The sequence below is a fragment of the Chamaea fasciata genome, unplaced genomic scaffold, assembly GCF_029207755.1.
Source record: "Chamaea fasciata isolate MVZ Bird 193981 ecotype frontalis unplaced genomic scaffold, bChaFas1.0.hap1 SCAF_40, whole genome shotgun sequence".
NCBI classification, from domain to species: Eukaryota; Metazoa; Chordata; class Aves; order Passeriformes; family Sylviidae; genus Chamaea; species Chamaea fasciata.
Genome location: NW_027094125.1, coordinates 1931254 through 1958586, shown reverse-complemented (window position 1 = coordinate 1958586; position 27333 = coordinate 1931254). Strand labels below are relative to the sequence as shown.

Sequence of the window (27333 nt, the reverse complement as noted above, 5' to 3'; positions counted from 1 at the left end):
AATCACAGTGGGAGAGGCTGGGTCCTGCTGGGGGAGACTGGGATCATACTGGATCTTATTTGGGGACACAGAGGTTGCACTGAGGGTGACTGAGAGTGGTTGTGAGCATCTGGGATCAAGCTGGAAGCAATTGAGGAAAACTGGAAGGAACTGGGAACATGCTGGGAGCAACTGGGATACACTGGGAGAGACTGAAACCACACTGGGGGTAAATGGGAGCAACTGGAATCAGGCTGGATGATGATGGGAGCAGCTGTGCCCATGCTGGGGTCCTGCTGGGATCCTATTGGAACTGGCTGGGATCATAGTGGGAGTGACTGAAATAGTCCTGGGAGTGTCTGAGAGTGACTGGGATCCTACTGGACTCAGACTGGGAATGACTGGAAAGGTGCTGGAAGTGTACTTCCATGACTGGAAGTAGACTGGAAGTGACAAGGTGCAACTGGGCCCACACTGGGAGTGACATGGAGTCACTCTGGGCATGACTGGAATCATACTGGGAATATCTGGAAGTTACTGGGGTGACTGGAACCAAACTGGAGGTGACTGGGTGCAACTGGGATCATCTTGGGAGGCACTGGGATTACAGCAGGTGTGATTGGATCCTGACTGGGGGTTATTGGGAGTTACTGGGAGGAAAATGTGGACACCTTGGGAGCAACTGGCATCAACTGGAAGGCACTGGAACCATGCTGAGGGGAACGAGACCACAACTGGGGCAACTGGAAAAATACTGGGAGCAAATGGGACCACACTTCGGGCAACTGCCAGAAACTGGGATCATGCTGGAGGCAACTGGGAGTAACTGGGAAAGACTGGGGTCATTCTGAGGTAACCAGAACCTGACTGGGATAACTGGAATATACTGGGAGTGTCTGAAATCATACTGGGGGGAATGGAACCACACTGGGAACAGCTGGGACCATGGTAGGGGTAACTGGGAGTGACTGGGACCATGCTGAGAGGGACTGGGACTATTCTAGGGACAACTGGGAACATACTGGGAAAAACTGGGAACAACTGGAACTATTCTGGCAGCAACTGGCATCATAGTGGGAGCAGCTGGGCCAATGCTGGGTGAGACTGGGATCACACTGAGACTGACTGGACTCACACTGCGATTGACTGGGAGTGGCTGTGAATGACGGGAATCACAATGACACAAACTGGGAATGACTGGGAACATTCTAGGAGAGACAGTGATATACTGGGAGACTGGAAGTCATGGGGATCCTACTGGAGGCTACTGGGTTCATGCTGGCATTGACAGGGAGACACAGGGATTACACGTGAGGCAACTGGCATCATACTGGGATTTTACTGGGTGTGACTGGACCCTGCCTGTGGGTTACTGAGAGCTACCAGACCCATGGTGAGGATCAACAGGGGATACACTGGGAGACACTGGGAATGACAGGATGCATACTGGTGAAAACTGGGGGGTACTGGCAGTGACTGGGATAAAACTGGGAGCAACTGAACCTTGCTGAGGGAACTGGCAGTGTCTGGCAATGACTACAGGGACAACTGGGATATACTGGGAGTGTCTGAGACCATGCAAGTGGTGACTGGGACCACATTGGAAGCCACTGGGAATCTGCTGGGGGCAACTCGGGGTGTGTGTGAGGGACTGGGGCCCTGCTGGGAGAGACTGGCATTATACTGGGAGACACTAGTTCTATACTAGGGGCAACTGGGAGAACTGGGAACACAGCAGACCACAGTAGGAGGAACTGAGAGCAACTTGGACCGTGCTGGGGGAAAACTGTATCATAATGGGGAATGATAGGGAGTGATTAGTGAAGTAATACCGGGAGCAAGAGAGATCCTACAGGGAGTGAGGGGAAGTGACCAGGATCATATTGGGACTGACTGGGCTCATACTGGGAGTGCCCAGGAAACTGGAACCACACGGGGGGGACAACTGGGCTCATCCTGGGAGCAGCCACTGCCGGCACTGGGAGCCCCGAACCCCTTTCCCGGCCATCCCGCCCCTCCAGCCCCAGCACCCCCAACGGGGTCCCGGCAATCCCAGGGGTCCCCCCCTCTCGGGGTCCCCGCTTTGGGCTCCTGGGGCTCTCCTGTCTCTGGGGTCCCGCTCAGGGGGTCCCCAAAGCCCGGATCTCTGCCGGGCTCCCCAAACCCGGTGTCCCCCTGCCGGTCCCGCCGCTCCCCACGTGGCCCCGGCAGAGCTCGGAGGGCCCGGCCCAGGAAGCCCAACCCCCACCTGGGGGGACCCGCATTCCCCCGGCCCCCGCCGGGGCTCTGCCGACACCGGGACCCCCCAAAAACACCTCCCGGGGACCCCCCCGGGATATTTGGGGCGAGCTCCCTCTCTCCGGGCACCTGCGGAATGGGGCCAATGGTGTCCGGGCGAAGGAGCTGCCGATTCAGGGAGCAGGGAACGCACGTGGTGCTTCCTCTGCCTCCTCCAGGTCCTTCTGCTCCTCCTCTTCCTCCTTCTCTGTCCCTCCTCTTCCTCCTCCTCCTCCCAGCCAGGACACGATGGCCACGGGCTGGGTCACTCCAGGCCGAGCTCGGGGGAGCTTAAGTTTGGGGGGAACAATGGGAAGGGGGTGGGAGAGGGGGCACAGGGGGATTTGGGACCCACTGAGGGTCCCCCAGTTCAGCCCAGGTGCCGGCGCAGTCCCAGGGATCCCCAGTTCAGCCCAGGTGCCGTGGCAGCCCCACAGATCCCCCAGCCCCGGCTCCCCACGCTGAGCCCCGCTCTGGCTGTGCCGCTCCTGCGGCATCTGCAGCTCCCTGGTGGCCCCATGCCGGTGCTGCTCGTTGTGCCGGCTCTGGCCATCCCAAAATCCTGGCTGGGCTCCAGCCACCATCCCCGGCGGCTGCGGCTCCGCCCGGCTCCGCTGGCGGTGGCGGCGCTGGAAGGGAATCCCATCCAGGGAGCCCATGGACAGGAACTGGGGGAAGCCCGGGCCGGGTTCCGACAGCGCCACAGGGAGGGAGCGCAGGGAGAGGAGAACTGGGGGGACACGGACATTTGGGGGCTGGGGGGTCACGGCTGAAGGAAAGGGGCAACGGGGAGAGCTGGGAGAGCAGGGAAGGGGCTTTGGGGCTTCCAGGGTTGCGAAAAGGGGTGGGTAGAGGTGGGATGGGTGGGATTAAGAGGGTTCCTGTGACCAGGAAAGGGAGCTCCAAGCGTCCCCAGTGTCCCTACTCCCATCCAAATGTGGGGAAACCCGGGATGGTTTGGAATAGGGGTCCTCACTGTTGGGATAGGCGGGGCTGGGTGCTGGGAAGGGCAGGAATAGGGTTCCAGGGGATCTCTCTGTCAAGGAAAAGGGGGCTCTGGGGGCAGGGAGAGGCGGTGAATTATTAAAAAAAATATGAATATCGCCCCAATGCCAATATCCAACTATGACGGACAAAAGACTCTCCAACAGTTTTAAGTTAGAAAGTGTATGTTTAATTACGACGCCGGGCAGCGTGCGGGATAGCTCCCAAACACGCGCGCACCTACAGAAGATCACAGGGTCTTTTTATGTACAGAAGTATTGAATACCCAAAACACAAATGTATATTCATGACTTTAGTACATCCCATTCCCCGCCTCGTATGGTAATTAGCCAAAAGCTATTAAGCATGCGTGGTTTGTTCTTTGAAATGGGTCGGTGGTTCTTTTTATGGGGCAGGGTCTCAAAATGATGAAGTAAGTGAGTCTTCTTCGCTTTAACTTTTTAACCTTTTAGTGTTGTGTGACAACTGAATCCTGTTTTCCCAGGAGTATTTGATTTATGAATTCATTGTCCTTCTTGAAGCCTATTGATTAGTCAGAATACAGAAACATAAGTTGACAGGCCTCATGATTTATCAGTTCCTTAAATCTGGCTTCTGCTTATCAAAAGGGAAGTCTATCTGTCTTACTTCAGCAATATCTGGTTTAACTAAAATCTTTAATTCTTCAAAATTAATGTTTCAACTCTCACTTCCTCTTTAAAGTGAGTAAATTCTTTTACTCAATATATAGAGTCTTCTTCATCTATCCAAGTTGTACAACTAGTGTCTCTCAAGACTAATCCATACGCTTTCGATAGTGAAGTTAAGGCTGTTACTCTTCGTAGCATCCTCCAATTCCAAATAAGTATCACCACAGATAAAACTAAACTTATACTAACTAAAATAAGTAACACAACTATAGGGTGGACTAAGGTATTTAGTATACCGGTTGCTGTCGGAGACCACCCAAAAAGCTCATCCCACCAATGATGAGACACATGTTCCTCAAGCCTTTTAAAAACTCCTTTGATGGTCTCTGTGTCATGGTGTATTGTAATTAACATCTTTTTCCCCCCTTCCTTAATTTCTTTTAAGATTTCTTTCAATTCAGGATGTCTCATCAATTGAGTGACTAGAGTCAGATTTATTCCTATGGGCACAGGCAGTATTTTCTCCACAGTGGTTATTGATGTGATACTACAGGTGCTTGATAGGAAAAATCACATCCCCTAATTCTAACAAAATTACAAACACACAAATTGAATTGCATCTCTTTTACAGTTTGGTTATCTACCCTTATGATGGGGCATGCTGTCCTTAGACAGACGCACCCCTGTCCTGTACATACCAATGAAGTTTTCTGTTTGCCTGGATGTGTTTCAAAGTGACAAATATGTTGGTCCGTATCCAAACAAGTGTCTTTGTCACCTTCTAATGTCCTTTCACATATGTATCCTAGTTGTCTCCTTGCAGTACAGGGTTCTAGATTAACAGTTTGCCATTTTCCTTCAATTTCTCGTGCCCACATCCTGTGTCCAGAAGGGTACAATACAGCGCCCTCATGGTTTAACCCTAAGGGCACTATTGGGTGTATTAGGTCCACTGAGGCATCGTGTAGGGTTAAAACAAAGGCTGTCACTATACTAGTCTCAGGGTTATAGGTGAAATTGACCAATACCCACCAAGACTGAAGCTCCTTCTCCATATCAGAGGCATTGTCCCAAACAATTTTGCGAATTTCGGCAGGAAATGTTCCCTCTCCACCTTCTCTGATAACTGCAGCAGCCACTGATTGCATCCACAGTTGTGCCTGAGTACACCCTAGAGCCAGCGAAATGTTTTCACTAGCTGTACTTAGCGCATTATTTATTGCCTCATGATCTCGCTCTTCTGTGTTTTCTCATTCTGGTAGTATTTGGGTCAATTTCCAATGATTGCTACCCAGTGCAAGTAGAGAGGATTGCAAAGGTTGCTGTAGTTGAACTAAATCATTCCCTACTGAGGCTAATTTATTCCTCAGTACTTCTGAATCTATGGTATTTAGGACTCCCAGTCTTGTTCCTAGCAATCTGGTGAGATCCTTCTTACTTCTAAAATTAGAAGGCATACTCTTTTGGAGCCAAGTGGTCCAGTCCATAAAGGAGTTCTTGAGAGATGGAGCACATTCTGGTTATTTACTTGTACTCCCATTTCTACTCGTTTTAAAGACCACTTTGGGTTAATTATCAGCCCAATTTTGGTCTTATTGCACAGTCCTCTATTTTGAGTCTAAACTGAGGGCATTTACTCGAGTATTTGTCACAGCATTCAGGACTAATTCGGATGGGTCTCATGGGTGGGTGGTAGGCCTCATGGAACCCATCCTGTACAAATGCATACTTACAACCCCACACATTTCTTCCTTCCCACACGCTTGCATTCGTGACTTGTAGCATCTTATTTAAAGCCTTACGAGAGTAAGCATCGTAAGCTCTTGCTTCACACTTGTTTATCTCAGTCACATTGTACCTACGTGGTATTGCCTTGATTCTTGTTATAGTTACAGTAATTACTGCAATAATTACAATTTTCTACATAATGTCCATGATAACTATTAGTCCATCTATTGGTAGTTCCGAGTGAGCTTCAGCTTCAGTTCGTTATCTCCTGGTGTGATCTTCCAGATTCCTTCTGGGGCTTTCTTCACTCGGGAGTGATGGATCCAGGCTTTCTGTTCTTTGATCTTGATTGCAGTGAAGGTAGTAAGAAGCACCTGGAATGGTCCTTCTCACTGTGGTTCCAAGGTCTTTTCTGCAAAAGACTTAACATATACATACTGGCCCATCTAATTCTCTGTTTTGAGCTCCGGCCACATATTTCTCAATTTCTCTAAGTTGTCTATTCAGGGCCTCCTAATGCCTGTGTAGGGTCTCTTCCCCTACTTGCATAGGTGTTGTTCCTTCTTGAACTGCATATGGCCTTCCATACAGTATTTCAAGAGGGCTTAGTTTCTCTTTTGCCCTTGGTTTTGTCCGAATTTGCAATAATGCCAATGGGAAAGCCTGGGGCCAGGGTAAGTTTACTCCTTGCCCCAATCTCACAATTTGTTGTTTAATCAAGTGGTTCATTTTTCCACTTGACCACTAGATTGAGGGTGGTATGGGGTATGCAATTCTCAATCTATTCCCAAGTGATTACTCATTTGCTGCACAATTTTTGAAATAAAGTGTGGCCCTCTATCTGAGGATATGGTGGCTGGAACTCCAAACCTCGGTATTATTTCTTGTAACAGTGCTTTGGTTAGTTCTCGGGCCTTAGCTGTCCTGGCAGGAAAGGCTTCTGGCCATCCTGAAAAGGTATCAGTTAACACTAATAGGTAACGATATCCTCCCTTCCTGGGCAGCTCTGTAAAGTCAATTTGTCATTGTTGCCCAGGTCCACAGCCCTTCCCAATTTGTCCCACTTTAGGTTTTGGAGTATTTTTGGGATTAGTTTGGAGGCAAAGGCTACACTGACAAGTTACTTGTATCACTGTGCCCTGCAATTTCCTGGCCATGATCCTTTCTTTTAAATGGTTATACAGGGCATCTATTCCCCAGTGTGTTTTCTCATGCTCCCTCTGTACTAATGCTCACAACAAATAGGAGGGTACTACAAGTTTCCCTTCTTCTGTTACAGCCCATCCCTCCTGGTTATAACTTGCCTTTTCTGCTCTAATGAGTTTCTTATCCTTTTTATTGTATATTGACTTACCCTCAATAGAAATTTTTCCATCTGGAATCAATGCTGCTTCAATTGTCTCATCAAGTATCTCACGTTTTGCTGCTTCTTTTGCCTCTCTATCCGCCAGCATGTTCCCCTCTTCCAGTTCCGAGCTCACCTTCTGGTGTGCTTTGATATGCATGATGGCTACCTTCTCAGGTAATTGTACTGCCTCCAACAGTCTCAATATTTCCTGTGCATGTTTAATACCCTTCCCTTGTGAGTTTAACAGTCCTCTCTCTCTCCAAATGGCTCCATGGGCATGCACGACTCCAAATGCATACCTTGAGTCTGTGAAGATATTAATTCTTTTTCCTTCTGCCAGCTCTAGGGCTCGAATTAAGGCTATTATCTCAGCCTTCTGTGCAGAGGTATTCGTTGGTAATGGTTTGGACTCTATTACCTCTCTGCTTGTGGTAACTGCATACCCAGCATGCCTCTTCCCACTGATGACATAGCTGCTCCCATCAGTAAACCAGGTCTCGGCATTTTCAAGCAGGCTATCTTTCAGATCCGGGTGACTGGAGCAGGTGGCTTCAATGGTCTCCAGGCAATCATGGATCACTGGTTCTCCCATACTTCGCTGAGGAAGGAAGCTGGGTTCACAATGTTAGTTACCACAATCTCAACATCATCCTGTTCCACCAGTATAGCTTGGTACTTCAGGAATCTCTGTGGGGAGAGCCAATGCCCCCCTTTCGCTTCCAGGACTGTAGACACTGTGTGAGACACTAGCACCGTCATCTTCTGGCCCAGGGTGAACTTGCGTGCCTCTTGGATGTTCACTGCCACTGCTGCAACGGCTCTGAGGCACCCTGGCCACCCCCTAGCTGCTGTATCTAGCTGCTTAGAGAGGTAGGCAACTACCCTTCAATACGGGCCCAGGTTTTGTGCTAGTATCCCTAAAGCGATCCCTTGCTTCTCGTGAGAAAACAAAAAGAATGGCCTACTTACATCTGGAAGTCCCAAGGCTGGTGCTGACATGAGGGCTTTCTTTAGCTGGTCGAAGGCTCGAGCTGCTTCTTTGTGCCACTGAAGATCTTTGCTTCCTTCCGTGCTCAAGGCATACAGAGGTTTAACAAGTAACCCATAATTATAAATCCACAGTCTGCACCATCCTGTCATGCCTGAGAAGGTTCTCAGTTCTTTCACTGTCTGAGGCTTTGGGGTCTGGCACATTGCCTCTTTGCGATCTTGCCCTAAGGTTCTCTGTCCAGCACTCACTTCATAGCCCAGGTAAATTACTGTTTGTCTCACCATTTGGGCTTTCTTCTGGGACACCCGATACCCCTGCAGGCCCAAAAAGTTTAGGAGGCTTACCGTCCAGTCCACACATGTTTCTTGGGTCTGGGTGGCTATTAGGAGGTCATCCACATACTGGAGCAGCTGTCCTTCTGGTGGACGTTCCCAAGACTCCAAATCCTTTGCAAGCTGTTCCCCAAATATGGTGGGGGAGTTTTTGTACTTTTGAGGCAAACACACCATGTGAGCTGAGTTTTTCATCCAGTTTTGGGGTTCTCCCACTCAAATGCAAAGATTTTCTGGCTGACTTCATGGAGAGGGAGGCAAAAGACAGCATCTTTCAAATCTAAAACAGTAAACCAGGTTAGTTCAGGGACTAAATGAGTTAACAATATATAAGGGTTAGCAACTACTGGATACAAGTCTTCAGTCATCTTATTAACAGCCTTTAAGTCCTGTACTAGCTTGTATGATCTGCTAGGCTTCTTCACTGGCAAGATAGGAGTGTTAAAATCAGACTGACACTCTTTTAGTAGTCCTATCTTCAAATGTTTTCAATAATTGGACTAATCCCTTCTCTGTCTTCCTTCTTTAGGGGCTATTGTTTAACTTTTACTGGCTGCCTTCTTTCTTTAAGTTTGACCTATACTGATAGTGCATTCTTTGCCCTGCTTGGTATGTCAGAAGCCCACACCCCAGGAAACACTTGATCTAATATTTTCCTGAAATTCTCTTCTTCATTGGCAACTTCAATTTCTTTGGTTATCATTATTAAGCTTAACAGTTCTACATATTGTTGATCTTTTACCTCCAAAATAATTTTTCCATTCTTAAATATTATTTTTGTCTCCAGCTGCTCTAGCACATCTCTGCCCAAAAGTGCAGATGGAGCTTTAGGCATATAAAAAAAATCAATGAATTCCCCATTGTTTTCCAATTTATATTTCAATGGTTTGCAAAAAAATAAGCTCTTTCAGATTGGCCAGTCGCTCCTTTTACCATAACATAGTCATTGGTTACAGGTATTAGGGCCATATTCCGCACTGAAAATGTTGCTCCTGTGTCTATTAAGAATTCTCTCCTTTTTTTCTTTTTTTCTTTTTTTTTTTTTAATGCTTTTTGATCTTATTCTAATTCTTAAGTTTCACTTGGTATTCTTCTGGTACAAAAATATGCTGGCCACACTCAACTTTAGGAATTTGTACTGGTTTCTTTAAGATCTTTGAAATTTCGTTTTCTAGCAACTCAAATATTTTACTGCTGCGTGGGCTTATAGTTCCACTCTTAGGTACTAGCCACTTGTACCCTTATTGGACCCACGAGCCTTGACAGAGTGCACCACGAAGCACAGTCCACTGATTACAGTAGCAGCCCCTCCTTGGGCAGGGGAACTCTTCTGAACCAGCTTCCCAATTCTTGTGCCTCCTATTCCTGGGCATATATCAAAATCAACATGAGAGAGAAAAAACAAAGAAACAAAACTAAACAAAAACTAGTTTGTTAACCTTAAAAAGGAGAAAGTTAGCTGTACTTTCAGCTGTTGAGGAAAGAATTACGGTTAAAAAGCAAGAAAGGAAAACTCTAAACAAGGCTCGAGGCATAAAAAGCAAAAAAGATTTTTTTCAAAATAAGGCTCGAAGCATTACCTGTTGAGAAAAGAACTTATGGTTAAGAAAAGGATAAACGTCTTTTTATTAAAGCAAACAAACAAAAAGCAAAAACAGACAAACGAAAACTTTTCCAATCAGTCAGGCACAGTTTTAGGCTCGCAAAGGAAGCAGCCAAGGTGGGGGGGAGATCCCCCATGATTCTGAATACATTCTTAAAATCCCACAGACTTCGGCCGGGACACAGCACAGACCCTCCTGCAGGAAAGCGGGGGCGGGGCTGGATCCCACACTCCCCCTTCGCTCTTCTGCAGTCGCAGCCGAGGACTACAGCACTTTGAAGATATTATCACACACTCTGGCAATTGCAAACTTCACAAACAGATAAGAATACTTCTTTTAACCAAAAACGTCCTCTCGCCAAAAATCCCTCGGCGTTTTACAAGGAGCTGGGAAACATAGCCTTAGGCTGTAAGTTCAGCCTGTTGTCTGACTACCAAGGTGACACTAAGTACCCTTGATCACCGGCTATGTCAGGCATGGATGCGAAGAGACGAAAAAAAAACCTCCTTGCCTCTTTTGTTCCCCCCCCCCCTTTTTTTTTTTTTCTCTCTCTATAAACAGTAAACAGCTTATTCACTCACAGCGCTTTTCTACTGAACAACAAACTAATTGAAGTCACACTATCAGTTAAACGATCAAAACTAGCACACAGCCTTCCCAAATCCCTCCGCCTTCTCCTATAGAGGTATCCCTCCGCCAGCGAGCGGGAGTTTTAAAATCTCTTCCGTGTTGCAGAATTTCCAAAACCACAGAGATTAGTAGCACATTCCAAAATTACACAAACCGAAATGACTACTTCACAAGCTTTCACAAACAGCAACACAAACGGTACAAAATTGATTCGCAATCACAAAACCTCGGGATCACCAAACAGACACAGGTCTGTCTGCAATACACACACATCCGGCGCACGGGACCACGACTCAAAACGGGACCCTTTGCATCTCAAAACTCAGGCTAGCCCCTCAGATTATGCATTAGCAAGGTGCACCTTTAAGCTACAAGCCGAAACCGGAGCTAGTACTGCTTTAAAACCAACAAGACTCAAGACCGGCGGCTCTGCTGCCGCCGTTGCTGCCCCTCCACTCGGGATGCAGCCACCAACTACCAGGTTCTTTACCTGGAAACAAAACAACCATCTACAATACTCGGCGGAGTTTTTCCAAAACTCATTCAGGCCGCTGCTTTGCATAAGACGTCTCTTATGACTTACAAGCTGCCTCTATTCAAAGGTACCTGTCTTCAGTATTTGTTCTTTATTTTATTTTTTAAACATACCTTTTTGTCCGTAGTTCCAGCAGGCTCTGGTCTGTCTCTGGGGGTGTCAGGGGGGTCGCAGGAGCCTTCTACCCAGAAAATCCTGGGGGGCGCCCAAAAGGGTCCTAGACCCCGATGGCCCCCTCGGCGAGAGAGAGCGTCTCCTACCTGGCTCGCCAAAATGAATTATTAAAAAAATATGAATATCGCCCCAATGCCAATATCCGACTACGACGGACAAAAGACTCTCTAACAGTTTAAAGTTAGAAAGTGTATGTTTAATTACGACGCTGGGCAGCGTGCGGGATAGCTCCCAAACGCGCGCTCACAGAAGATCACAGGGTCTTTTTATGTACAGAAGTATTGAATACCCAAAACGCAAATGTATATTCATGACTTTAGTACATCCCATTCCCCGCCTCGTATGGTAATTAGCCAAAAGCTATTAAGCATGCGTGGTTTGTTCTTTGAAATGGGTCGGTGGTTCTTTTTATGGGGCAGGGTCTCAAAATGATGAAGTAAGTGAGTCTTCATCGCTTTGACTTTTTAACCTTTTAGTGTTGTGTGACAACTGAATCCTGTTTTCCCAGGAGTATTTGATTTATGAATTCATTGTCCTTCTTGAAGCCTAATGATTAGTCAGAATACACAAACATAAGTTGACAGGCCTCATGATTTATCAGTTCCTTAAATCTGGCTTCTGCTTATCAAAAGGGAAGTCTATCTGTCTTACTTCAGCAATATCTGGTTTAACTAAAATCTTTAATTCTTCAAAATTAATGTTTCATTACCTGGCAGATACCTGTCTTCCCAAACCAAGACAATGGTGATGATGTTGACGATGGTGATGGATGTTGATGCCAGTGATGACATTGACCATGATGACAAACAAGACTGATGTTGATAGTGACATTTACAGTGATGACAATAATGATGTTGATGATGACAGTGATGACAATTGTGGGAATGCACAAGATCCATCAGTCACCGATAGACGATGATGTTGATGAGGACAATGACAGTGATGAAAATGACAGTGCCTCTGTCATTTGACATCCTGTTCATGCCGCGCTGTGGGAAGGTGCTGGGATGTTGATGGATGTCGATGACAGTGATGTCAGTGATGCCAGTGATAATATTGACGATGACAATGATGACAATGACAATGCCATTGTCCCCAGACATCCTGCTTGTGCTGCACTGTTGGGAAGGTGAAGGGATGGTGATGATGTTGATGGATGTTGATGATGATGTCAATGATGACATTGACAATGACAAGAATGATGATGATGATGATGACAATGACAATTATGACAACGACAGTGCCATTGTCCCCAGGTGTCCTGTTCGGGACGGTGCTGGGATAGTGATGGATGTTGATGACGGTGGTGTCAATGATGCCAGTGATGATATTGATGATGACAATGATGACAATGACAATGCCACTGTCCCCAGACGTCCTGTTTGTGCTGCGCTGTGGGAAGGCGCTGGGATGGTGATGGATGTTGATGACAGTGATGTCAGTGATGCCAACAATGATATTGACGGTGCCAATCTAATGATGGCAATGATGTCACTGTCCCCAGGTGTGCTGTTCGTGCTGCGCTGCTGGGAAGTTGATGGATGGTGATGACGTTGACGATGTTGATGGATGTTGATGATGTTGATGATGTCAATGATGATATTGACAATGCTAACAATGATGATGTTGATGATGACAATGACAATGATGACAATCGTAGTGCCACTGTCCCCAGGCATCCCATTCATGGTGTGCTGTGGGAAGGCACTGGGATGGTGATGACAGTGATGTCAATGATGCCCATGATGATATTGATGGGGCCAATGATGTCACTGTCCCCAGGTGTGCCGTTCGTGCTGCGCTGCTGGGATGTTGATGTTGACGATGTTGGATAGATGATGATGATGATGATGTCAATGATGACACTGACAATGATGACAATGATGATGCCAACGATGTCACTGTCCCCAGGCGTGCCGTTCGTGCTGCGCTGCTGGGATGTTGATGTTGACGATGTTGGATAGATGATGATGATGATGATGATGTCAATGATGACAATGATGATGCCAACGATGTCACTGTCCCCAGGCGTGCCGTTCGTGCTGCGCTGCGGGAAGGCGCTGAATGAGCGCAAGGCCGAGGTGCGGCTGCAGTTCCGGGAGGTGCCCGGGGACATCTTCGCCCAGCAGTGCAAGCGCAACGAGCTGGTGGTGCGCGTGCAGCCGCGCGAGGCCGTCTACGCCAAACTCAACACCAAGAAACCCGGAATGTTCCTGTGGCCCGAGGAGTCCGAGCTCGACCTCACCTACGGCAGCCGCTACAAGGTACCCCAAACGGGCTGGGGACGTGGGAATGGGGCTGGGGACACGGGGACACGGGGGTGGGGAGATGGGAGTGGGGAGATGGGAATGGGGACACGGGAATGGGGACACGGGAATGGAGTTGGGGACATGGGTCTGGGGACACAGGGGCGGGGACACGGGAATGGGGCTGGGGACACAGGAATGGGGACATGGGAACGGGGACACGGGGGTGGGGACATGGGGGTGGGGACACGGGAATGGGGGTGGGGACACAGGAATGGGGATGGGGACACGGAAATGAGGGTGGGGTCATGAAAATGGAGTTTGGGGACACAAAAATGGCGTTTGGGAACACAGAAATGGGGCTGGGGACACAGAAATGGGGCTGGGGACATGGAAATTGGGGTGGGGATAGGGAAATAGGATTTGGGGACACAAAAACGGAGCACTGAGACCCAATAATGGGGTTTAGGGACCCAAAAATGGAGTTTTGAGATATGAAAATGGAGCACCAAGAGCCAAAACAGGGTTTGGGGACCCAAAAATCTAACATTAGGACCCAAAAACAGGGGTTGGGGACATGAAAATGGAGCATTGAGACCCAAAATGGGGTTTGCGCACCCAGAAACGGGGCTGGAACGCCAAAATCGCAACACTGAGACTCAAAATTGTAGTGTTGAGACCCCAAAACCGGGGGTGGACACCCCAAATCTCAGGGGGGCCCCACACCTGGAGGGGTTCCCAAAACCCACCTGGGTACCCCCAAATCCCAGGTGTTCCCCACACACCTGGGGCCACCTCAAACCCAGAGGAGCCCCCAGAATCGCCAAACCCCACACCTGGCAGGGTCCCCCCAAAGCCCAGGTGTCCCCCCACACCTGGGGGTGTCCCCCACACCTGGGGGTGCCCCCAGACCCCCACCCCCGACCACCCCGGTGCCCCCCAGGATATGAAGCTGCCGGACGCCTACGAGAGGCTGCTGCTGGACGTCATCTGCGGGAACCAAATGCACTTTGTGCGCAGGTGAGAGGGGACAGGTGACACCTGGGGACAGGGGGGACATGGGAGGACAGGTGGGACATGGGGGCAGGTGACTCCTGGGGACAGGGAGGGCATGGTGGGGACAGGTGGGTCATGGTGGTGACAGGTGGGACACAGTGACAGGACTGGGGACAGGGGGGACATGGTGGGGACAGGTGAGACACAGTGACAGATGTGACGTCGTGGGGGCAGGTGTGACTTGGGATCAGGTGGGACATAGAGGGGAGGGCACAGGTAAGACATGGGGACAGGTGGGATGTAGGGGGTCAGGGGACCAGTACCCGTGGGACCATTTTGGAGGAGCTGAAGAGTCTGGGGGGGCACAGGTGGGACGCGAGGGGGACAGGTGAGTCCAGCTTGGGGAGGGCCAGTGGGAACAGTTTAGAGGGACAGGTAGGACCAGTTTGGGGGACAGGTGGGACCATTTGGGGGGCCCAGGTGAGCCCTGGGGTTTCCCAGGTAACCCTGGGGAGAGCCCAGGTGAGCCCAGGTGAGGTTTGGGGGAGTTTTGGGGTCCCCCAGCTCAGTTTTTTGGGGTGTCTCCTCCCCCGCAGTGACGAGCTGCACGAGGCCTGGCGCATCTTCACCCCCCTCCTGCACCAGATCGAGCAGCGCCGCGAGCCCCCCATCCCCTACCCCTACGGCAGGTGAGACGGGGGGGCACCTGGGGGGGGGATGGGGGTGTTATGAGCTGGACTGGGGGGCCTGGGGGGCTGAGGAGTACCTGGGGGAGAACCTGGGAGGGTGGGGGGGGCGGGTACCTGGTGCAGGACTTTGGGGGTCTGGAGGACACACCTGAGGGGGAGGGGCTGGTCCCGGGGGTCCTGTTGCAGATTTGGGGGGTCCCAGAGATTCCACTGGGGGGTTGGGTTGTCCCGGGGATTTGGGGGGATCCCGGGGGTCTCAGTGGGGATCTCGGGGGGTCCTGGGGATTTGGGGGGTCCCGGGGGTCTCACTGGGGATTTGGGGGGATCCCGGGGGTCTCACTGGGGATTTGGGGGGGTCCCAGGGATTTGGGGGGTCCTGGGGGTCTCTCTGGGGATTCAGGGGGTCCTTGGGGTCTCACTGGGGATTTGGGGGGTCCCGGGGGTCTCACTGGGGATTTGGGGGGATCCCGGGGGTCTCACTGGGGATTTGGGGGGTCCCAGGGATTTGGGGGGTCCTGGGGGTCTCTCTGGGGATTCAGGGGGTCCTTGGGGTCTCACTGGGGATTTGGGGGGATTCTGGGGGTCTCACTGGGGATTTGGGAGTATCCCGGGGGTCTCACTGGGGATTCGGGGGGTCCCAGGGATTTGGGGGGATCCCGGGGGTCTCACTGGGGATTCGGGGGGTCCCAGGGATTTGGGGGGATCCTGGGGGTCTCACTGGGGATTTGGGGGATCTCGGGGGTCTCACTGGGGATTCGGGGGTCCCGGGGCTCCCCCCTGACCCCGTGTCCCCCCTTTCCCAGCCGGGGCCCCCCCGAGGCGGACGAGCTGCTGCGGCGGGCGGGGTTCCTGTACGAGGGCACCTATCGGTGGGTGCCGCCCCCCGGGCCCGACCCCCACCCCTGACCCACGGCTGGACCCCCGGACCCAGGGGGGAACCCTCGCAGGGGCCTCTCCAAAAACACTCCAGGGCTCTGGGCTGGGGGTTGGTGCCCCACGGGACCCCCCGTGCCCCATAATCGCCCCGATCCTACCCCATGGACCCCTCAATCCCGACCCATTGACCCCCCCTCGCCCCCAACACACTCCAGCCCCCCAAAAACACTCCTGGGCTGGGGATGACCCCCAAACCCCCCCCGCCCCATAGAGCCCCCCAGCCTTGCCCCATAGACCCCCCCTGGGCCCCCCAACCGCCGCAGCTGGGACCAAAGCTCCCCCACCCTCCAATCGAGTCCCCGAAGCATAATTACCCCTCCCCCCCGCGCTGGGAGCAATTAATGCTTAACGCCAATCAATTAATCAATTACCTCGCCATTAACCAGGACCAATTAAACCCACCTTTGGCTAATTAATTACCACCAGCACCTTCTAATTGCCCCCAGGCACTTATCGGGCAGACCCCCGCCCCCCCATGGCACTTATGGGGCAGAACCCAAACACTTGGGGGGGTCACGACCCCCGGCACTTTTGGGGCACCATCCCCACTGCGGGGGCGGGGGGAGCCCCTGGACCCCCAACGGGGGCGGTGCTGAGGCGCAGGGGCGGGGTTTATGCTAATGAGGAAGGGGGTTATGCTAATGAGGAAGTGTTGCCATTGCCATGGGAACACTGGAGGGGCGGGGCCAACAGGCCAGCAGCCAATTCAGAGGCAGCAGAGTGGAAGGGGTGGGGCCAAAGCAGAAGGGGGCGTGGCCTTGCCGTAGCACCGGTGTCGCCGCTGTCGCCTGAGCACTCAGCGGGGGGATCCGCGCCCGGAGCGTGTCAGGGACAGGCCCAGGCGTGGGGACACCGGGACACCAGGGCTGGTGGCACTGTCTGCACGCTGTCCCTGCGGCCTCGCCCCCAGCCGCTGAGGGGGCAGCAGCTCCGAGCCACCCCCTGATGGCACCGAGGGGCCTGGGGACACCGCGGGGGGCCGGGGGCTGGTGTGACACCGCGGGGCCGGAGGGAGCCCGGGAGAGCCGAGGGACGGGATGGAACCTCTCTGAAGCAGGTGTCAGCCCTGGCAGAGCTGGGCCTCGCGGAGCCCCGGGGCCACGGGGAGCTGCCAGAGCTCAGGGTGGAACCCAGGCCCCCGTGTGACACCGCTGGGCCCCGTGGGAGCCAGGAGAGCTTTGTGACACAGTGGAGACTGATGGAACCAAGTGTCCCTTGGGACACAGAAGGGCCAGAGGGAGCCCGGGAGAGCAGAGTGAGGTTATGGCACCTCATGGCACCTCATGGCACCTCATGGCACCAAGGCTGCAGAGTGTGACACAGAGGGGCCTCGTGGAGCTCAGGAGAGCCCTGTGAGGCTCTGGGCCAACACGGCACCAAGGTTCCCCTGTGACCTGACAGAACCTCCTGCACGCAAGGGACCATTTTCCCCTGTGCTTGGCACTGGTGAGGCCACACCTCGAGTGCTGTGTCCAGTTCAGGGTGTCTCAGTTTAGGGTGGACACTGAGTGCTGTGTCCAGTTCAGGGTGTCTCAGTTTAGGATGGACACTGAGTGCTGTGTCCAGTTCAGGGTGTCTCAGTTTGGGATGGACACTGAGTGCTGTGTCCAGTTCAGGGTGTCTCAGTTTAGGGTGGACACTGAGTGCTGTGTCCAGTTCAGGGTGTCTCAGTTTGGGATGGACACTGAGTGCTGTGTCCAGTTCAGGGTGTCTCAGTTTGGGATGGACACTGAGTGCTGTGTCCAGTTCAGGGTGTCTCAGTTTGGGATGGACATTGAGGTGCTCGAGTGTGTCCAGAGAAGGGCAATGAGGCTGGTGAGGGGCTTGGAGCACAAACCCTGTGAGGAATGGCTGAGGAGCTGGGGTTGTTCGTCCTGGAGAAGAGGAGGTTCAGGGGAGACCTCATCACACTCTACAACTCCCTGCCAGGTGACTGCAGCCAGGTGGGGGTTGGGCTCTGCTCCCAGGCAACCACTGGCAGAAGGAGAGGACACAGCCTAAGGCTGTGCCAGGGAAAGTTGAGATTGGACATCAGGAAAAGATTCTTCATTGAAAGAGTGATTGAGCACTGGAATCGTCTGCCCAGGGAGGGGGTGGAGTCCCCATCCATGGACGTGTTAAAGAAAGAATGGACGTGGCACTTGTCCCTGTTTAAAAGACAGGAGTCTGCCACAGGAGACGGGAACCTCCTTTGAAATAGAGAATGTGACCCCCTTCCCTCCGAATTATCCTAACTTTGACATTCAGGGGCTTTCAGGCAAAGAGATGGGAAAAGGAATAACAGTTCTTCAGTAGTCTGTGTAACAAGGCAAAGTGACACAGACCCCCAAAGGAGATCACCTGATTGTAGAAATCTCCCCCTTTATGTACCTTTCTCTGTACCTGACATAACTGAAACTAGACTGAGACCCAACAGAAGTGAGCAGAAGGAAGGCACCTGCTGGCTGGCCCAGCTGCAGTGCTGCTGCCCGCAGGTTCCACCATCCGGTCACCATCCTGCTCTGTCCACGCGTCTCTCCAGCCTCACTCCCGGCTGCCTCTCATCCTTCAAGCGATTTCCAACCATGCAGCCTGCAGCTGTGCCTTTCCCACGGGGCCTTCCCGTGAGAACAAACCTTAACCACTTCTACAGTTATAAACCAAACCCTTCGTCTCCCCCATCTTTTTTAATTAAGCAACAAAAACCTGCTAAGAAAAACCCAAACAATTTCTAAGACGTTAACAACAGTGGTAACAAGAATAACTGTTAACAGAAGCCTGCTAGAAAAAAACCAAACAACTTCTAAGACATTAATAACAGTGGTAACAGTCAGAACTATAGCAACCTTTCAAAACCTAACACAGGCATACAACCTTGTAACTATGTGCACATAGAATCGGGAGGGTGAGACAAAAGGCCGCACACACGCTGAGGGAATCCATTTAACTCGGTGGCCTGTGGAGACACAGGCATAACCTCTCCCCATGTCAAGAAGTCCATTCTCCAATCAGTAAGTCCTTTATCATCACAGGAGGTTTGGGATGAGGCTTTGTGTCAAAGGAGCTCTGCCTCTCACCTGCCGTTTGTCCTGTATCATCACGATTTAAAGAATTGAGAATGTATAAGGCCTTGGTTAGTCTGTTGTGAGGGCGCTCCAGTTCTCCCTTTCTTTGTTTCTCAAGCACGGTTTTCAAGGTCTTATGGGCAATAGCTTGCCCTGTGGGCGAGTGTGGAATGGCTGTATGGTGAGACACGCCCCGCTGCTGTAAGAAGTGATGGGTTTGCTCTGAGCTGTTTGCTCTGAGCTCCATTGTCTGTTTTGATGGTATGTGGAAGGCCTAGAGTGACAAAACAGATGAGGCAGTGCCAGAGAGCCTTGGAGGGAGTCACACGGAGTTCTTTGAAGTCTCCCCCACACAGCATTTCTGGTCACAGTTTCCCCTCATTCCGTGATCTCTGCTGCCTGGGGTTTTTACTCTAGGGAAGCTTTTTGTTTTTTCCCTCTGTCAGCACTCAGAGAGTCCAGCACAACATCCCTGCACTCACCGTGGCCCTCCAGAAACCTGCCTGTTGGCAGAGGGCTGGCTGGACACATCTCCCTGTTTGCAGGCGGGAAAGGGCGGGGCACAACAACCCGGTGGGTCCAGCAGAGGTGATGCTTGTGCTTCTGTCAGCAGAGCAGCTGCTGAAGGCACTTTCAGAGTCTTCAATCAGACCTGCTGGTCACTCCAAGTCACAGCTCGGGGTTCTCAGTCACTTGTTCAAGGAGAGCTCCTTTTGCATTTTCCCGATTCCCCAAGAGTATGAAATTGAAATCACAGACTCAGGGAAGCTCCTTATCTTTATAGTGATCCCTCCCTTGATCTTTCCCTTGCAAAGTGCCCTCAGCAATGTCCTGGAGGTGATGTAGAGCGGGGAGAAGACCTGACCCACAGAGACCCTCCTGAAACCAGAAGCCCCCTCTCCTGCCTGGGCACCGCTGGTGGCACACGAAGCTTCCCAGCCTGCAGCCATGCCCAGGGAGCCCACACACCCCGTGCCTCCGGCAGGGCAGCAGGGAGGCTGCAGGCTGGGGGCTGTGCCAGCTCTGGGACATCATTCCAGGCAGCTGCACTGCCCTGCAGGCAGACACTCACCATGGCAGGGGCTGCCAAGCCGTGGCTCCGAGGGAGCTCTCCTGTGTACTCCCAGCCCAGGCTGCCTTTCCCCTCTCTCTGCCTCCCACCAGATGCGAGGGATAACCCTAACCCTAACCCTAACCCTCCCACCAATGGAGGCATCTCATCCTGGGTTTGCGTTCCCAGCATTGGAGGAACACCCAGTTCCCATCCCATACCTTCCACTGAGCCACAGCAGGTGAGTTTCCTCTTGCCTCTGTACGTGTGTGCCCAGACCAGACACCTGTGTGTGAGTGTGTTCTCTCAGCTGCCATGGGAATTAATGAGCACAGAGGGCAGGAGTGAGCTGGTCACAGGTAAATACCCAGGCACAAATGCCAGAGGTGGTCCCACGTCCCCAGGAAAAGGAGCAGGTTCCTATGGAGGACTGTAATTGTCCTGGCATTCCCTGGCCAGGCAAAGCAATGGGGTGCCAATGGCCTGAAGGAGTTTTGGACAACTTCTTGGGTGGGCTAAGAAAGGTGATTCTCACTGGGACTTGGAGCTGACCAACAGGGAGGAGCTGGTCAGGAATGGGCTCAGCAGTGTCCCCCTTGGCTGTCCCGACAATGAAATGGTGGGGTCTCAGGTGCCAAAAGGCAGTGAGCAAGGCCAGCAGCAGAGCGTGGGCCAGGGCACTGCAGAGGAGAAGAATTTGATGTGCTGGGACACAAGAGGTGCCATGGCAAAGGCAGGTCTGAAGGCTAAAGGAGCTCAGGAAATCTTAAGAGGTCCTGCAGGAAAGCCTCCTGCCAGGACAAGAAGGATCCCTCCAAATCCCCATGAAATAGGCATCCTTCTCCCGAGGCTGCCTGGCTCAACAGGCACAACTCCAGGACAGAGAGGCAGCAAACAAGAGATGGAAACGGGGCAAGTTGCAAAGCAGGGATTTAGCACACCTCGCCCCAGGATGTAGGGATGAAACCAAAAGCAAAGCTCTCAGGGGTTTGAGAGATGCTGGGAAGGGCAGAGGAAGCACCAGGAGGTGTCCAGGAATAGAAGGTCCTGCTGAGGGAGTCTCGCCCATCCTGGAGCTCTGGCACAAGTGGGCACTGGGGCTCCTGTGGGCATGTCAGCCTTCCTCTGGGAGGGATTGGGCTTGTCCATGGCACGGCTCTAGACTCTGCAGAATCTCCTTGAAGCCAGGCTGATGAGCTAAATACGTCTGCATTAATGCAGAATTGGGTCTCCAAAATCCATCTGGTTTGAATTTGTCTCCTTAGGTTGAGACCTCTTTGTTTTGACTACATTCCTGAAGTCTCAGCCTGGGAGTTCAGGGATTAGGGGAAATTGTCAGGATGTTTACATTGGCAAAATCTCTGAGGGTGCCAAGGTCCCCCTGCACTCAAGGTCCCTCCTGAGAGCTGGGATGGGTGAGGATGGCTCATCCTGAAGCACAGTTGCTAAGGGGATCATGGAATGATGGAATCATAGGATGGGTTGGGTGGGGAAGGACCTTTAAAGGCCATCGAGCCCAACCAGCTGCCATGGGCAGGAACATCTCCAACCAGGGCAAGCTGCTCAAAGCCCCGTCCAGCGTGGCTCTGGATGTTTGCAAGGATGAGGCATCCAGCCCCTCCCTGGGCAGCCGGTTCCTTGCTTTCACCTCCCTCCGTGTAAAAAATCTCTGCCTCTGGTGGGATCCCTTGGATGACAGTGTGAGGAGCAGAAGGCCAGCGCAGCTCAGGGAAGGGAGAGACTCATTCGATGGCACTGCTGGCCTGGGCAGGATTACCACGGCTCAGAAAGGCCACAGGCAGGGCAAGGGAAGCCAAACCCGGGCCAGTGGTGAGAGAGCAATCAGGGCTGGGCTGAGGGCTTGAGAGAGGATGAGGAGGATGAGGAAAGAGGACTCCCTGTCCTTGCCTGCCCAGAGGGTCCTTCCCCAAGAGCTTTGCAAGTGCCTGAGCTCTTGGTGCCCTTGGCCATGGCAGTCGTCTGCCCCAGTGAGGTCTGTGAGGAGACAGGTTGTCCTTGTGGCACTGGGGCTGTGTCCTTGCGGCCCTGGGGACGCTGGGCACCGTGACACTGCTGTCCTTCCCTGGGCATGGCCCAGCACAGCCCAGGCTGCTCCAGGGAGAGCCCTGGGCTCTGGGAGGGACAGGATCGCCCGTCCCAGGGAGCAGGATTCAGGCCTTGGCCCTTCCGCTCCCTCAAACAAAGGGTTTGCTCAGCACCAGAGCCAGTGCCCAGTGCCTCTGCCTGCAATCACAGCCTCCAATTCCCAGCTGTAACGAGGCCCTGGGGAGGCTTCATCAGAAAGGGCTTTCAGTGGCAACTCTTAAGGCTCCAAGACTCTTTGGGTTTTTCTTCTGACTTGGATTTCTTGAGGGACTGCTGCTGTCTCCTGTCAGGATCTGAGGATCCTGGACTCAGGACACCAAATCCACCCCAGGGCTCATTCAAAGGAAGAAAGGCCTAATGAGTCGTTACCTTCCCAGCCCTTTGTCAAGTCTTTAAGACTTGTACAGCTAATTAGAGAGGTTCGAGGACGTGAGATGAAGGTTCCAATGCCCATTTTGAAGGGGTGATAACAGCATTGTGCAGCTGACACCGATCCAGGGTATCCTAAGGATATCCTAAGGACCCATGGAGAAACAGTTCCTCATGGCCCAAGACGGGATGGAGAACTCTGCCCATCTCCCCCAGCCCCGGCCCTTTGTCTCAGTGACCACCTGGGACCTGCCTCACTTTCTGTGACATGAGACTTGTCCACTGAGTTCTGTAGTGACGTTACAGCTCCTCTGCACCAACTTCCACCTCCTTTCACCCTAGATCTGGCTGCCAACAGGCACGGAAGGGTTTCTGCTAATCATAAAACAGAAAAGGTATTAGTTAAAAATAATAACAACCAAAAACCCCCATAAAAACCCCAAACTAAAACCACCAGCAACAAAAGAAACAAACTAACAAGCAGAACCCCAGAAGCCCACCCAGCTCCAGAGGTGGAACATGCAAAAGAGCCGGACACAACAAATGATTCCCACATCCTCCACGACCCCTGCAGGCGGTGCCCCTCGGGCAGGTCCTGCCCAGGGACCCCTCACAGCCCCACGGGTCCCGGCCCCGCTGGGTTTGACAGGTCCCCTCCCAAAATGCCGAGTTCAGTTCTGACCCAGCATTAAAAACCCCAAGACTAAATAGCAGATTCCAGAATCCTGCAAAATCCCGCCCAAGAACATTTCGCTATAAAATCACAAGTATTAACAAAAGCTGAGAAAGTCAACAATGTTCGAAAACAAGCTTCAAGCACTTGGACTAGAAGAGCTCAGGCAATAAAATGAATTGGAATGAACCCTCACTTTCTAACATGTGAGCAATGCAATGAAGGATTTATCTTAATTTTACTGTAGCCGCTATTAATAAAGTGCAAGATTTAAGAGTCTCGAAAAATAAAAATAAATAAATAAAAAAGACCCCCCCACTATACCAAAAAGACAAACCTCATTTTTATTTACTGTCATGAAGCTCCTGAAAAAACAATCAAATCATCCTGCAAGTTCAGAGGTACAAAAGAAATCTGACTTGAGTTTCTGCACCAAATCACAGCAGGGTTTGTCCCACTGGCCATTCAGAATGGGAGTAAACGAACAAATCCATATTTTCCAAGATATTTTCCGTGGTCATCCTCCATTTCTTTAAGGCAGATTGCACCAAAGACTGATTATATTCTGCCTGGGAAGAAAGATGCATTGAGTTATTTAAGCTTTGAGGTGCATTTAAAAATGACTTTCACTGAAGTCAGATAACTCCCAGGCTTGAAGGTAAGGCTTAAATAAAATTAGCCACTTGCTTGCAATATTTGCAGACAGAACACACTGGAATGCCCTTTCACACGAAAATCTAAAAAAAATCTTAAATCTAATTCTGGCCAACACCAGCCGGAGACAAGATGAGAGCTGTTACCAATTCTGAGTTTGGTTCCCAAAGTGATTGACCCCAAAGCCTGCGATGAACTTTGGCAGAATTGTGCACAGCGGTTCTGAAACCCGGGCCCGCAATGACAGAAGTGTTTGGACCTGGGTGACGTCCCTTCCAGCCACCAATTGCACAGTGACAGCTGCTGCTCCCACAGGAAAATGGGCTTTGTGGTCATTGGAAGCACCAGCCCAGCCCAGTGCCTGGCTGCATTGTAATGAACAAGAGATTCACTCAGCCAGTATATCGAGCAACAATCAATTTATCAATTCATTAATTCAAATGATAAAATGTGAGCAAAGCAGCGTGCTGGGTACAGTGGGGGGTTCCCGAATGCTGAATTTTGCTGGTATTTATTGCCCATCTTCATAAAGCACTACTCAGCAGGTTTTTTTGGTGGTTTCCTCCTAGTTTCTATTTGTGAAGTCCGATTTCCATACCCCATTATGATCAGTTCCTATTGGTGACATCGAATTTCTATTACCCCAAGGTTGTAAATTAGTGATGGTGATGTCCGTTTTCTCTTTCCAGAATCATACATCAGTGATGGTGATATTTGGCTTCCCCTCCCAGGATCATGCATCTGTGATGATGGGGTCCAGTTTTCCTTTCCAGGATCCTCAGTTTTTTTAGCTTAGGATAAGCCCACTTCCTTCTTTTATTTAGTGGTTACCACTCCTTTTATATATCCTAAAGCTGTAGTTCAAAACCTCTCACTACAAAGCAGCTCAAAGCTTACAATAATTTTGTTTCAAAGCAAATAATAATACTTATGCATTCTTCTATCCTACATGCTAAAGGCCTAAAAAACCCCTTAAAACTTATATTGTGAGAATGTTAAAACTCACATTAGTCACTTATAAGCATGCAAAATATTTGTCCAAAAGCCTCTTTCCATGCTTTTTTTTCCATTTGTTTATTAAAACTCGTTTTCATAACTGTCCCGTGGCCTCATTCGACATATTTCACAACAACTACACGGGTCACTTTTTTTTTTTTTTTTTTTTTTTTTTTTTTTTTTTTTTTACCTGACAGGAAACACAACCCCACATTTCACTGCAGGAACCCCAGCAGGGGAAGGAGGGGTTGGTTTGGAAGCTCCTGAGTGCCCCCAGTGCAGCTGAGCCCGGAGCCATCCCTGCCTTGCCGAGCAGCAGCTGAGGAGCAGGAGCACTGCCCAGTGCGCCCCGTCTGTGTTGAGAGTGTGAAAAAATGAGTTTCACTCTCTTGGAAAAATTTATAAGTTTAATTAAAAAAAAAATAGACAGTTTAGGAGACAGGAAAGCAAAGGTATCTCGGCCGAGGGTGCCTCCCCGGAAAAGGACACTCACTCCTTCAAAATCCTTGTTTTTAAGGATTAACCTTTTACATATGCGGTTTTTTTCAAACATTCTTTTGAGTCCAGATGTCCTTTTGGTTTTTGGCCCCCCTTCCTTCGAAACTTGCCCCACTGTACTAAATTATCATTTTATTAGATAGAAGTCCTTGTTGATGCCTGGGAGTTTTTCTGATACCAGAAGATCAATGAACTCTCTCTTGTAGCCTTTGTTTCACCACTGTCTCGGTCTTATCAATTTCAGCAATGTAGAAGGATCTTCTCTCTCTGCATCTTCTGGTTTGGTCAGTTCAGATATTACAAAGAGAAAAAAAACCTAGTCTTTTTACTATTCACCCTATGTCACAATCAGAAAATACATTCATCACCTTTCTAAACTCTATTAATAAAACACAATACAGTATAATTATACAGATAATGGTCATTTTAATATTTGTGAAAAGCCCACTTTCTAATATGCATTTATAACAAGAGGAATGACAGACTTGTCTTTACAAACTAGCAGTGGAGGATCTTCTGGTAGATAAAACCAGCACTGAGAGATGAAAGAAACAATGGGGAGGATTCCACTGATTGATGAATGGAAAAGAAGATATTTGCCATTACAAACAAACTGTAGGTTTGCTGATAAATGAAACTGGATATTGAAAGAGGAAAGAAACAATGGGGGAAACCCATAAATTCCGTAAGAATTAAAAATTAAAAGGGGGGTTATACATTCAAGGGGAATTTTAGGTATTAGGCACTCCGGGAAGTCTGTAACTCTCAAGTACCTCAGCCAATGGAGAAAGAGAGAGGGAAATGCAGCCGGGAAATGAGGATAAAACAGGAGGCTGCGTCCTCCAAAATTTGAGGGAGCCCAGGGGGAATGCCCCATGGCCTCTCCCTTAATCTGAATACAGTAAAAGGACTCCTTAGTCTCCTTTTTGGACATAAACCTCTGGCGTTTGTGGATTAATTTTCCTAACAGTGTCGGGCTGGCCGGGCCTGGGCGGGCTCTGGGGCAGTTGGGCCGGGGCAGTTGGGCCGGGGCAGGGCTCTCCAACCGCCCCGGGTGTGTAACTGCAACCCGGCAGCTGCCAGAACAGCCATGGAGCCCCGGCAGGTGGGTGGGGAAGGGGCAGCTCCCCCTGTGCCGGGCCCCGAGGGGCCTCGTGGGCCTGGGCTGTCCCACGGGGAACAGCCGCTTCCCTTTGGGAACAACGGGGCATTCCCGGGGCTGTTCTGGAGCCGGCAGCAGCTTTGGTGCTGGCCGTGGGGACGAGCCTGGCAGGGAGCGGGGGCTCCTGGCCGTGCCAAGGCCTCACATCTCCTCCGTCAGTGCGGGCACTAACGAGGGAGCAGCTCTTCGCTGCATCCCCAGCACCCCAGTTTACAGCCCAGCCTCAGCGCTGCCCAGACGCCGCGCTGGGTTTCTCCCAGTCCCCTCCCAGATGATTGCTCGTGGCCCAGAGGAGCCCGCAGGGAGGGTCAGAGGGTGCTCCGGGGGCTGGAGCACTTCTGCCATGGGAAAGGCTGCGAGAGCTGAGACCACTGCCTGAAGAGGGCTCAGGAGAGATCTTAGAGCTCCTTCCAGCCCCTGAAGGAACTCAGGGAGAGTTCCCTAAAGGAACTTGGGGAGGGACTTTGGACAAGGATCTGCAGGGACAGCACAAGGGGGAATGGCTTCCAACTGAGAAAGGGCAGGGATCGACTGGACCTGGGGAAGAAATTCCTCCCTGGAGGAGGAATGGTGAGGAGGGTGGGGAAGCCCTGGCACAGGTTGCCCAGAGCAAACAGAGGTTGCCCTGGAAGTGTTCCAGGCCAGGCTGGATGGGGCTCTGAACAACTTCCCTCCTGGTGT

At 51.2% G+C, this 27333-nt stretch overlaps 1 protein-coding gene and 1 pseudogene across 1 annotated transcript; one reads left to right on the top strand and one right to left on the bottom strand.

Annotated features, from left to right (window-relative positions):
* LOC136303661 (uncharacterized) overlaps positions 1 to 27333 on the bottom strand; it is a 372218-nt pseudogene that overhangs the window by 3512 nt on the left and 341373 nt on the right.
* On the top strand, positions 12792 to 16518 carry LOC136303641 (glucose-6-phosphate 1-dehydrogenase-like). Its single transcript, XM_066207239.1, has 6 exons — positions 12792 to 12888; positions 13068 to 13145; positions 13261 to 13496; positions 14422 to 14498; positions 15071 to 15163; positions 15967 to 16518. The coding sequence occupies exons 1-6, from the start codon at positions 12792 to 12794 to the stop codon at positions 16067 to 16069; spliced, it is 684 nt and encodes a 227-aa protein (XP_066063336.1). The 3' UTR covers positions 16070 to 16518.

Bases quoted from the DNA above. Each gene is read 5' to 3' on its own strand.
- LOC136303641 (XM_066207239.1), top strand. From the start codon at position 12,792: ATGTTGATGGATGTTGATGATGTTGATGATGTCAATGATGATATTGAC. The intron at 12,889-13,067 runs GTAGTGCCACTG...GATGTTGGATAG, and splicing joins CAATGACAATGATGACAATC to ATGATGATGATGATGATGTC. The intron at 15,164-15,966 runs GTGAGACGGGGG...CCCCTTTCCCAG, and splicing joins ATCCCCTACCCCTACGGCAG to CCGGGGCCCCCCCGAGGCGG.